At 39.4% G+C, this 13,361-nt stretch overlaps 1 protein-coding gene across 4 annotated transcripts in view; it reads left to right on the top strand.

Moving 5' to 3' along the window:
* Positions 1–13,361, top strand: part of zeb2a (zinc finger E-box binding homeobox 2a) — a 50,780-nt gene that overhangs the window by 26,134 nt on the left and 11,285 nt on the right. For 3 of the 4 annotated variants that reach the window (XM_059499949.1, XM_059499947.1, XM_059499948.1), the window contains one exon: positions 11,643–11,861. In XM_059499949.1, the coding sequence (XP_059355932.1) occupies positions 11,643–11,861 (219 nt within the window). Of the gene's footprint in view, positions 1–7,976; positions 8,502–11,642; positions 11,862–13,361 lie in introns of those variants that run through there. The other variant, XM_059499950.1, reaches the window with a different exon arrangement.

Raw genomic sequence — 13,361 nt, 5'->3', positions numbered from 1 at the left:
CTTTAAAAACAATGTTCCTCAACGTCAAATTGCAAAGGCTTTGCAAATCTCATCATCTACAGTGCATAACATCATCAAAAGATTCAGAGAAACTGGAGAAATCTCTGTGCGTAAGGGACAAGGCCGGAGACCTTTATTGGATGCCCGTGGTCTTCGGGCTCTCAGACGACACTGCATCACTCATCGGCATGATTGTGTCAATGACATTACTAAATGGGCCCAGAAATACTTTCAGAAACCACTGTCGGTAAACACAATCCGCCGTGCCATCAGCAGATGCCAACTAAAGCTCTATCATGCAAAAAGGAAGCCATATGTGAACATGGTCCAGAAGCGCCGTCGTGTCCTGTGGGCCAAGGCTCATTTAAAATGGACTATTTCAAAGTGGAATAGTGTTTTATGGTCAGACGAGTCCAAATTTGACATTCTTGTTGAAAATCACGGACGCCGTGTCCTCCGGGCTAAAGAGGAGGGAGACCTTCCTGCATGTTATCAGCGTTCAGTTCAAAAGCCAGCATCTCTGATGGTATGGGGGTGCATAAGTGCATACGGTATGGGCAGCTTGCATGTTTTGGAAGGCTCTGTGAATGCTGAAAGGTATATAAAGGTTTTAGAGCAACATATGCTTCCCTCCAAACAACGTCTATTTCAGGGAAGGCCTTGTTTATTTCAGCAGGACAATGCAAAACCACATACTGCAGCTATAACAACAGCATGGCTTCGTCGTAGAAGAGTCCGGGTGCTAACCTGGCCTGCCTGCAGTCCAGATCTTTCACCTATAGAGAACATTTGGCGCATCATTAAACGAAAAATACATCAAAGACGACCACGAACTCTTCAGCAGCTGGAAATCTATATAAGGCAAGAATGGGACCAAATTCCAACAGCAAAACTCCAGCAACTCATAGCCTCAATGCCCAGACGTCTTCAAACTGTTTTGAAAAGAAAAGGAGATGCTACACCATGGTAAACATGCCCCGTCCCAACTATTTTGAGACCTGTAGCAGAAATCAAAATTGAAATGAGCTCATTTTGTGCATAAAATTGTAAACTTTCTCAGTTTAAACATTTGCTATGTTATCTATGTTCTATTGTGAATAAAATATTGGCTCATGTGATTTGAAAGTCTTTTAGTTTTCATTTTATTAAAATTTAAAAAACGTCCCAACTTTTCCGGATTTCGGGTTGTATGTATGTGTATTGTGTATATACATATATACATGGTAAAAAAAAATGTATAGCCTGAATGCACTGTCACTTTGGATTAAAGAATCAGCCAAATGCATAAATGTAAATGTAAATATATATTTATTATGTGTATGTAGATACACACACAAACAGTACTAATTTTGAAAATATTTACATGTATAGATATTTATATATTTATATTCTTATATTTTATAAAATATATTTAATATATATAAAAAAATATTTTAGGTTTCTTTAAAATATTCTATTTTCAGTTCAGAAATAGTTAATAAGATACTTATAATTTGTCCCCCCCCCACACACACTCAACAACAGAGAAACATGCAAACATAGATTCATATAAATGTAGAATATTTGGATTTCTTAGACACAATTATTTAAATCATTTATAACACTTAGTATTTAATTATTAAATTATTTTAGTACATACAATTCTATAATTATATTACATTAATAAACATATTTAAATTGTTATATTTTATAAGTTTGCATGTGAATATATCTTTTTTTAGATTTACTTTTTAGATTTTAAGATTTCTTATAGTTTTCATTTAATTTCAGTGTTTCATATATATTTACATTTATTTGGTGCAATTTTATAAATGCTCAAGCCAGTATGAGTCACTGATCAGCGCTGTTGTCAGCATTGTAGAAATTTTAGTTAATTCATTCAGCTCACGCCTCTATCTCTATTCTGACAATACATAAGGGCCAAATATGGGTCCCCGGTGCATCCCATGGGTCACTGAACTTTGATGGTAGTTATGGGGAAAGGGCATGGAAAAGGTTTTAGGGGAGTCAAAGATTGACCACATAAAGGGCTGAATCCTTCCCTTGTGTGCTACCTGCTGGGGAAGCTATTCAGGTGACCAAATTCCTCACACAAGTGTGCATTAGGATGTGTGTGCAGAGGGGGTGCTGAACAGATGTGTTTTACTCCCTCATTAACATCAGAAAGAACTGCTCTGATTGAAGGTCCTGGACCAAGGGGGCTCAATTTCTCATTGGATGTGGACTGTCCCCATTCACTCACACACACTGACCTCTTTAAAAGGCTCCACCCTACACTGCCAGCTGGCAACTGGTTAGGTTTTGCTGTGGTCTCCACAGTCCACATCACAGATCTGTGCACATGAGCTCTCCGAACACCTCAGTCGCACACACCCATAAACATATGTTGGCAGGCGCACACAGGCACGCACTTGCCACAAATGGACTCGACTTCCCACTAGCGTTTCTGTGGGGTCAAACGATTTGTTTGAATCCATTTCGAAATGGGAAATAAGCTCTGAGATATTACATATCAGCTTCAACCAAAATTCTAAAACCTTTTTGGCTTAAATATCTTGGAAATCCCTGCTAACTATTAACTAGTTGAGAATACGTCACCCGCAATCGGCAACAAAATACTTAAGCAGCAAGTCGCACAGTGATTCAGGTTTCGCCCGGCTCTTTTTCAAATCAAAGGAATAAGGTTTACTGTAATCTGCACTGGCAGCGCCATATGTTATTATCGTGTCCTAATTAATCTTACAGGAGGTGTAATTCAACTTCAGATTAGGCCCGTACCTCACACAGATTAATTAATGTCTCTAATCAGCAACAGCAAAATTAATTTTGCCCTGATTATGCACGTTTGAATTTGCATGTACTTAAAGCAAGCTTTTTTTTATTTCATTATGATATTAAGCGCAGAATCTCACGCACACACACATACAAAACAGGTTAGGCTGCTGTAAAAGGACATGCACTAGTACACACAACTGGGTGAGGGCATAATCTGTGTTATTCACTCGTGTTTTGGCACACACAGCACACGGGGCGCATGTACACACACGCTTGCGGCGGTAGCCAGGAGCTGTTAGCAGTAGAGTGTTATTGATGGGGTTTTGAGAGGGATGGAGAGAGAGATGCTAAAGAACAACGCAGCAGATGCACTGACAGTTGTTCACAGGCAACCTTGTGCATGTTTAATACCACCCCAGCTGATCCTGGGCCTGCTGAACACAGGAGAGCACAGCTTCCATATAGCGTGCATGTGTGTTTGACAAAGCCATCTTTGCTCCCACAGCAGCATATATGTGTGGCCCATTTATACAGAAAGATATGGGAGTAAAATGACATTCAGCTTAGCTAGAGGTGGGTGAAATGGTGTGGTAATGCAGCGTCTTCTTAGAGATATTTTGGTGATATTTAAATTCAGACAGAAGTCACTTTCACACTTTTCTGTTGGTCAGTGTAACCAACCTAAACCAGTTCTGAAATCTGTGGTAAATCTTAAACCCTCACGCTAAATTCCCAGTTGTGTGGATTCATATTGAAATTGAACATTTGCAGAACAACGGTACATGTGACCGCACCTTTAGGCTTGAGTTATCGTCTCTGAATCGAACGTATAACTGTCAATCCATAACTAAAGCATTTACCAACCCAAAGAATGTGAGTGTTATTTAAATAATTATTATAGGCGAATGGTTTCCCATGCAGGCAGCACTTGTGAAAGTACAATTAGTGGTCATATGCTGTGAACATTTGCCAAGACACACTGAAGAACGTCCAAAAAAGAAGTAGTTTTGAGAAGAAGGCTGGAAATCAAGCCATGTATTGCTAAATTCTCTAAGGGTTTCTTATGATAAGGTAGAGATAGTTTGCCTTTGTGGTGCCAGTGAATGAGTGCTTGTTTTCTTTCTTTTTTTCACAAATGAAGTGTACCATAAAATGGTGGACAGCAGAAGAAGGAAGTGTGGGAAGGTTGTGGGCAGGATGGAAGAATAGATAGATAGATAGATAGACAGGGCCACTCCTTACATGAATATTTCATTAGCAACCTGTCTGCTGGTCATGAGCCTTCATTTAAAGCCCCCCTTTGAGGTCTTATTTTTTGCTCCATCTGGACCTGTTAGCTTTCAGAAACCCAACAAGCACCTCTGGCAATGCCACTGAGGAGTCTTAGCAGAACCCAAGCTGTTTCCTTTTAGTTTTGCCTTTTGTCTGATAGTAAACAGGTTTTATGGAAAGATCATTGCGTTCCATTAAATCAGCCTTAAATAAAAGTAACCAAAAGACTGGAATCAATTTTTTAGAAGTGGAGAAGTTGGAAGTTGTTTCAGACAGCTCAATAGTTCTTATATTAAAGGGATCATATGATGTGATTTCAATTTGTCATTTATTTTTGGAATGTTACAAGCTCTTGGTGTATAAAGAAGATCTGTAAAGTTGCAAAGATTAAAGTCTCAAATCCAAAGATATTTTCTTTATAAAAGTTAAGACTTGTCCACGCCCCCCTAAAACACCTCATTTTAATGCACCGCCACAAGTCTACATCACTGTGTGGGAAGATTTGCATAACACTGCCCAAATGTTCATGCAAATAAAGAAGAGGTAACTTTTATTCTTGCTGTAGTATTGTTGTTTCCACTGCCATGTTGTGGAGATGCTGTGTGTATCATTGTGAAAGCGAAACTACTTTTCTTGGCCTTCCAAGAGAGGATAATATCCACTTTGTCATGCCTAGAGCTGATCCGTGCTGCTCACTGGGGAAATACATATTTTGTCGAATCCGCCAGCCACCACTCACTCAAGCCCACCATTTGTGATGCTGTGTGTTTTGTAGTGAAAGCGAAACTACTTGTAAGAAACAGCCTGTGAAAACATTTTTTATATTTAAAGAATTTGCCACTGATAATTCAAACGCAAGTTTTGGGCAGTGTAGAGTAGCGCTCGTTTGTCGTTTCTCCAATCACAAATGCAGACATGGTTTTATGTTTACGCAGAGCGATACACAATGCAGTGCGTAAAAAGACAGTATAAGTCATTATAATCAGTAATTATGACCTCACTGGATGCAAAAAATGGCTAGTTTGTAATGGGTTTTATTGGTTTTGTCTCGTCATGCTGGTATACACGGCATCGCAGTATGGTAAGGGGTGAAACATTTTTGTCACACGCTTGAGGTATTCAGCCAATCACAATGCACTGGATAGCTGGCCAATCAGCATACACCATGCTTTTCAGAACGATGAGCTTTGTAAGAATTTAATCGTTTCAGAAAGACAGGGCATAGAGGAAAACAATAATGTACATTATGTGAAAAAAAAAAAAAAAAAAAAAAATATATATATATATATATATACATTTTTTTTTTTTACTTTAAACCACATAAACACATTGCATTACACCAAATACACAAAATAATGTTCTTTTTTGCAACGTCATATTCCTTTAATGGCTTATCGTGAGATCCAGTCTTGTTCACAACATAAATGTGTGCTTTAAAGTAATAGTGCACCCAAAAATTACAATTCTGTCATCGTTTATGCACTCATCTCTTTTGTGGAACATAAAATAATATATTGTGAGTGTCTTTTTTTTTTTTGTCCATATAACTGAAGTCAGTGGTTCCCAATATTCTTCAGAATATCTTCTTTTGTGTTCCAGAGAAGAAAGTGATACAAGTTTGAAACATTGTGAAGTTGAGTAAATCATGGCGAAATGTTAACATTTTGAGTGAACTATGACTTTATAATAATAATAATAAAAAATAATTAATTAATAAAAAAAACTGGTATTTTGAGATGTTCGTTAAGTGCTCTGCAGTCTTACAAGAGAAACAAACAAAAAATGCAAAATAAAAAAAAAACCACAATGTTAGGTGTCTCATTGTTTTTTTCTCAGAGAGAAATCCTGGTGTTGTTTTGCGCGTGAAACTGTTTGAACAGCTAGTGACCGATGGGCCAATCACATGCTGAGAGCCACTGAGCATCTGCTGGGAGATTTGCATATTAATTGACCCATATTAACTTCCAAAAAAATTGATAGACTCTGAACTTGGCCAACAAATTCATCTGCCCGCGCTTCTAAGCCCTCACCTGCCGATTTTATGGTAGAGTATCACGGTACAAAGATGTTGTGCTCAAAGGAAAGAAAACCTAAAATTGCAGGTTTTGTTAGCGTGTGTAATTTGCATCATCTCTTTTCAGCTCTCTCGCCCCGAGGCGGGTTTGGGCTTTTTGTGGTTGTTCTTTTCTCCCAGAGTGCAACCTGACTGATAGTTCGCCGGAGATAGAGGTTGACTTCTTTATCTTCCTCTGCACAGCATATTGTGTTCTCCTCTCCTCCTGTCTTTTCTCCTCCTCAGGGTAGCCCAGTGAGCTATTGTGTGTCTCCAGCTCTATGAACTTACACACACACACACACACACACACAAGCACTCTGAGGCTGGTAGAGGCCCAGAACAGTTGTCAAGAGAGAGAGGGGTAACATGTGCATGGGGTGGGCACAGATGGTGGGTCTGCGTGGGGGAGGAAGGGGGAAAGGTGGGCCGTCTGGCGGCATGAGCAAGCCTCAGAGAGCTCTCTCTCTCTCTTTCTCTCGCTTCCTCTCCTCCCCTTCTCTCCTTCTTGCCTGTTGCGTTGGGTCCTATAGTAGACAAATGGGAGTTTAATTCAATTAGGGCCAGGCTACTGTTGCCGTTTCACGGCAGGGTCTGTGGAGCACCGCCACCCATTTACAGATGGGTGCACGCTAGATAAGTGCACGCACACACATGCTGTCTCTCTCTCGCTCTCCTTTTTTCACACTCACAAATATTGGCAAGTACTGAAATACTTAAATACAAGGAAACAAAGCCCATCACAGTACACACACAGACACACACACCCTCTCCAGGTTTGCAGTAATGGTTCACGCATTGCTGAGTTTTCACTGAAGATCATGGCGGCACAAAAGCGGCCCCTCTCTTCCTGGGCCTTTTGTTCACCCAGCACCAGTGTGACCTCTCTGGCTGCCTGGCCTTAAAACAAACACGGAGAGCCTCCTCTCCCATCACACACACCGTAAACAAGAGCACTTTCACCAGCCGTTATCTACATTCTAACCCCACAAGAAAAAATAGACCCAATCCAGACGCTATCTGTCAGGTTCAAGGCCTTCGCTGATATAAACAGCCTTGTGTGGGAGTCACAGAATCATTGTTGAAAAGTGTGGATGTTATGTACAGAACTAATTTGAAAGGCCCTATCATCATCAGAATTACAGTTTTGTTTTTTGTTCTTTTGTCTGCGTGTTAGCTTTAAGGCTATTTATAATATTCTTGATGAGTTTGACAAGTTTCACTTATAGCAGATTATAGTAGATATATGCATCTGCATTTTTCCCTTCTTTTCCTTCTCAGAAAATGTACCAAAAATACTGATAACTCATCCTGCACAGTTTTATCTTTTTTTTTCAGTGGAATGTGCTTCCTCTGCCAAAACTTCCTTTATAAAAGGGCACTTTGACACTTGTTTTCTGAGATAGCTTAAATCTGTATATAGCATTGTATGTCTTCTTATGTCCAGCAGGTGAAAATCATATAATTTCATGTCAGATTACTTTACATTTGAATTAAAAAAGAAAATAAAAATCTGATAATACATTATTTACCCATTTATTGTTATTGTCAAACAGCTTCTTCAGCATAAACATTACCTCTGTGCACTTTTCTGTGGCATGAAACAGGTAAATGTTTGCCCTCCCAGTCCTTTTTGCGCATGAATGGAAGATGGCTGATTTGATTTACATGGATCATTTCCAGGCTATAGCCACTAGGCAGCGACCTCCTTTCAACTGTTTGAAGCCTTACCTAGTCGCCCCTCCCCCACTGCTCGCTCAGGTGATGCGCACAGCACAGGAGAGAGTGAGAGAGAGAGAGAGAGAGAACAGAGCAGTTATTTTCCACCGTCTGTTCCACCGGGTTTCATTACTGTGGCAGAGAGGCACCTGGGAAAGACCTGCGGCAGACTCGACATGGATGTGGAATACGCACTCACCTTTCTGTTTCGGCCACTAGGAATAGACGGAAAGGAGATGAAAGGAAGTGGAAAAGATGGATAGCTGGCGGATTACCTGTGATCAGGGAATGTTGAAAAGGTGTGAGAGCCAGCGGAGGTGTCGTTCAGTCCAGATGGATGCAATTGTTGAGCGTATGGCATAACAGAAACCTTTTCTGTCTGAAATAACTGAAAGCTTGAATCATCTTTCGCCACGTTCCAGTGAAATGGCTGCAGTGGACAGTGTGGCTTTGGGTTTGCAGGTGTGTCTGCAGTTTTCTCCACGAACACTGGGAACACACTCCGCATATAAGATGAGAGGATTGTAAGAGATTGTGACAGAGCACACACATACCTGTCTAAACAGCTAAACTGCTCAGAAGAACGTGTATGTGTGCACTCACAACTCCAGGCTATGGAATGTGTGAACCTCTCCCAGTTAGCAGAGAGGGTTTTAGTTCTTTCAAACTGGACTGACACAAGGTATTGTTTCTGTAATTATGTTAAATGTTTGTTTGCTAATGTATTATACATTTAAAAGCTTCTTCCCATCTAGCTTTTTGTGCAGTTCTAGGTAAGGATGACTTTCAGTACCATCTTGTAGTGCATCATGCCTTATTCTCAAAGGACAGTTACCATAATGATAGGTGGAGTTGCTTGAGAATACGAAACAGCACAGAGAGAGAGAGAGAGAGAGAGAGAGAGAGAGGGAGGGGAGTAAGGAGAAGTCAGGGCGAGAGAGAGAGAGAAGAGAGGTGGCCTCTTTGTCTCTAGGGTGAGCACAATGGACCGTTCACTGCAGGAATTACACGGCAGGACAGCTGCCAGAATGACATACTGAAATGGCAGCCAAAAGAATTGAAATGGGGGCAGATCTACATCGTAAAGTGTATTTGATTGGTATAGATATAAAATCAAGTTACACTTTTATGTGTTACACATAAGTAAATTATTGGTGTGATTTAATCATACTTTTAAAAAATACTTTGTAGTTTACAAAATAAAATAAATTAATAATAAATTGAAAATTGAAAATTAGAACCTGCAAGAGTTAGGATTAGGATGTAGCATTTCACTTTTAAATCACTTTTTAATTTGTGTGATCTAAAAAATTTTTTTAAAATATTCAAATTGATGACAAATTAGATGGATGAAAGCAAATATATCATAATAATGAAAATATTTATACTGTGGTAATTTTTAACCTTTTACACTCTCACAAACAAAACTGAACATTGAACATTTTAAAACCAATTTATACCCTGCAGAAGTTCATTCCAATTTTCAATCAATTTGAATTCAATTACAGATGAAAATGAAATTTTATAATCTGAAAATCCTAAAAATGTGAAAAGTTGATGACAAGTTAGATGGATGAAAACAAAGATCTTATATGAATAAAAACTTTATACTGTTCTCTTTTTTAATCTTTTAAATAAGTGTTTCAACCTGCTGGAGTTCATTCAAGCGTTTAATCAATTTGTATTTTAAATACAGATGAAGAATTTTACAAATTACATAAAATCACAAAAATTACATAAAATAACAAATTATACGATCTGAAAATACTAAAAATGTGGGTTGAAAGAAGTTAGATGGATGAAAACAAAGATCTTAAAAACATTTATGCGCCTTATTTTTTTTATTTTATTTTATAGTATTTCCCCCCCCCCCCCCACTTTTTACTCCCACACACACAAGTGCACAAAGCCATACAATATCTTGGTCAAATCTGTCAGACCCATGTGACCTTAGAGGCAGATCATTTGATGGATTGCTTTGAGTGCCCATCACTTGCTTTTCTATCACTCTCTCTCTCAAATACACACACACTCTCTCTCTCTCTCACACACCACACACACAGGCAAAGTATCTGCTTGACAGAATTCAAAACATGCATGTTCCTTTTTCCAAAATGGTCTTCAAACCTCAGCGTTTTCTATTTCTATTTGTGTTGAGAGAATCTATGCAATTACAGTAAAAATTAGAGCATACTTCCAGAACAAACCATACTGACTTTCTGTAAAAAAATCTCAAGCATCCACTCAAGTATTCAAGCTATGCCACTCAGAATGTGGATGCCTAGCATATTCTGTCGAAAAACACAAAACACAAGAACAGAAAAATGTGATGTAAAGAGTTCAGTGTTTTGTGTGGGCTTGAAGTCAAACCACTCAGCAGTTCACTATTATTAATATTCAGCCCTGACCTCTGTATTCATCCTCTTGATTCTTTTCCCAGTCCTCCCACTTCTTTCTTTTTCTTCAGAACACTCCCACCATTCAAACTCTGAATGATTGGCCGCAGCTTTTTAGCTCCGATACCAAAATTCAGGGCTGCCTTTCATACCTGTGCAAGACATAGTAAAGTGCACTTACTATGGGCTTAAAGATGGAATAGGAAGCGATGTGGGAGGAGGAGGAAACAGAGGAGAGAAAAAGGCAAGATAAAGTTGCTTTACGTCCAAGGTATACTCGGACCACACAAAGAGCCTCTAATGTCTTACTTTCAACCACTCCCTTTATGTCTCTCTTTTGCTTTCTCTCTCTCGCCTTCTCCTTTTCATTCAAGGAGGGGGGGTCTTCACCCTCGGCCTGAAGTCGCTCCTAAATAATCCCGCTGGTCACACCTCTTAGTTAGAAAGCTTTTTGTCCCACGCCCCTCACCCCCGCCATACCACCTCACCCCACTCTTTGGTATTCAGCCCGGGTCAGTGCATTTCGACCATCCCTTGTACCCGAGATGGTTCCCCTTTTAATTTGCACCTGTTGCGCAGTTGTCCGGGGGAGCAAATGCAGCCCCACAGATCAGACAAAGATCATATTATGATCAGATACGTGCAGCTAATCTTCACGTCCTCTGGTGAGATCCGCCAAAGGGAAGCGTTCAGCCTTTTTTTTCATGGGAACCTGTGAAAAATAAGACGTCATTGGTATTTTTTATTTTTAAGTGAATGGGCTCCAAGGGAGAGATTAGGGGTAGTTAAGGTACGAAGGAGGGAATGGAGCGCTCCACAACCCAGACGAGTCCATTTGACGCCAACGAACTGGGAAATAGAGCACGGATGGAAAGGAAAGTTTGTTGTTTTTCAAAACTCTGTGTTCGGGAGAGGAAGAAAATAGTCCTGAAATCAGCAATTAGGTTTTAAATCCAACCATTAGTGAAACTTCCCACTAGTTCTCACTGCTTTGGCAGCGTGCCTCTAAGATAAGGTGCTCTGAGAGCCTGGGGAGATGGTGTATTAGGCAAGAAAAGAACTTCAAATGATCCTGAACGTTAAACTGCCGTTCCCATGATGTAAGCTTCATAGTTTATTAGACCGTCACCACCTCTCACCACCAGAGAGGTGCAGGTTTTTGGTTTGCTTTATCGTGGTGCCCTCTTGTTGTATACCAAACAGCAGTCTGGTCTTGTGAGGTTTCCATTATCTTGACACTACAACTTGTTATTTTTTACTGTTTTCATTCCTACGTATTATTGCTGCTTAAGAAAAGGTTATCAACACCTGTTTTTTTTTTACTTTTCGCCATGTACATTTTACATTTGTACTACACAAACTCTGCACAAACTCTTGAGATGAACTTAAGCTGAAATAAAGACACCTGGACTATATTCTGTCCTCAGTGCTGAGTTATGAAAACGTGGCGGATGCCGGGTCAGGGTCCGATGAAGAGGACAGACTCCTGGGTTCTGAGGGCGAAGGCAGTCCAGCAGGTGTGCCGAGTCTGGAGGCCTCACCCCGGGTAGCCCATGCCCTACTCTCCTGCCGGGGGGATGAAGAAAATGAAAGCCAGGATGGGGCAGGAGCCCATGTCTGGCGCCACGGAGACCTGAATGGTTCAGGTAAGAGTGAATGCTGAGAATTCTTTTTTTTGCCGTTTTCGTATCACCATTACAGAGCAGCTTTAGTTATTAGGCCAACACCTAGCAGCTGTTTGGCACTTTTGATGTAATGGCAACTTTTAGACTGTTAGCTTACATTTCTACTTCGGTTTCTTACTTTTGTCACAAAGTAGGTTACACCTAATCTTCAGTGCCTCATCATTGTCTCCACACCCCATTCTTCTGGCTTCGTTTTGACTCAACCACCCAAAACCAAAAGCAATCAAGATCACGGACAAGACCCAAGCTAGTGAGGCTTTAAAGACAAATTCTCTTAATTAGGATCGCAGAGCTATCATTTAGCATGAGCGTTCCCTGCTGAAGACTCATTAAAGGCCTTAAATGAAATTTTTAGCATTATGATGGCCATTTACATACATAATAGTCCCACAATTCCCTGGGCCTGGCTGACAGTTACAGAGTGAAGGAAGAACTCATGCGAGTCGCCCGGTTTGAAAAAAATTAAAAAAAGAAAGAAAAAACCCCGACCCCCAGCAATCAGTTTCGGCTAATGACTAAACCATATGCATCACTTAACTTCAGAGAGTGTCACAGTCTCAGAACTAAACAGCGTCTTCAGGGATGTGTCATTCGCTTGAACAGTGTTTTGTTTAGTTGATGTTCACACCATGATATGCTAGATTAATGAACGTCATCTGAGTTTATTTGAAGGCCGCACCTCCGACATCGTATCATTTTGTTTTGTTTTTTTTCAGTGATTAAATATGAAGGTATGAGTCTGCTTGCTGGAAAAAAAAATATTGTGGTACATGCTAGTAAAAGCAACATCTTAAAAGAGGTTGCATGAATCATCTTGTGTGGTTCTTCCTCTTTTTATCAGTGCTCTGTGGTTGCTAGAGAAGATGCACCTCAAGTCCCCTGTATATGTTTTGCTGAGACAGTGGGGTTGTTAAGATGACCTTTGGAAGTGCTTCTAATTTGCACTTTTCTGATTTATAAAAAAGCAGTATATTTTTAAAATAACATTTCCATTGCTAATTCATTCTACTATCAGTACTGTAATTTGATTGAAAATTTATTATTTTATTATTTATACTTTTATTTATTATTGTAAAAACAATAATATTTTACAAAATAACTTTTCTATTGTAATATGTTTGAACACGTAACTGGATGACAGTGATGACAAAATCTGAATTTTCATTACTCCAGTCTTCAGGACCCTTCAGAAATCATTCTAATATGCTTATTTGGTGCTCAAGAAATATTTCATATCATTGTCGATGTTGAAAATACCTTAATATTTTGGAGGCAATTGTGATACATTTCGTTTTTATATCTTACGATTCTTTAATAGAACCTTCAAAAGTAAAGCTGAACTATAAATATTTTATAGCATTGTAAATGTCTATCTTGTCACTTTTAATCAGTTGCATGTTCTTTCTGAATCCAAGTATAAATATCTTTCTTTCTTTCACAAAATATATGTTAAATATAACT

This window comes from Carassius carassius, chromosome 19 (assembly GCF_963082965.1).
Source record: "Carassius carassius chromosome 19, fCarCar2.1, whole genome shotgun sequence".
Lineage (NCBI taxonomy): Eukaryota > Metazoa > Chordata > Actinopteri > Cypriniformes > Cyprinidae > Carassius > Carassius carassius.
The sequence above is the reverse complement of the archived record's forward strand: the minus strand, read 5'-3'. Positions and strand labels throughout refer to the sequence as shown.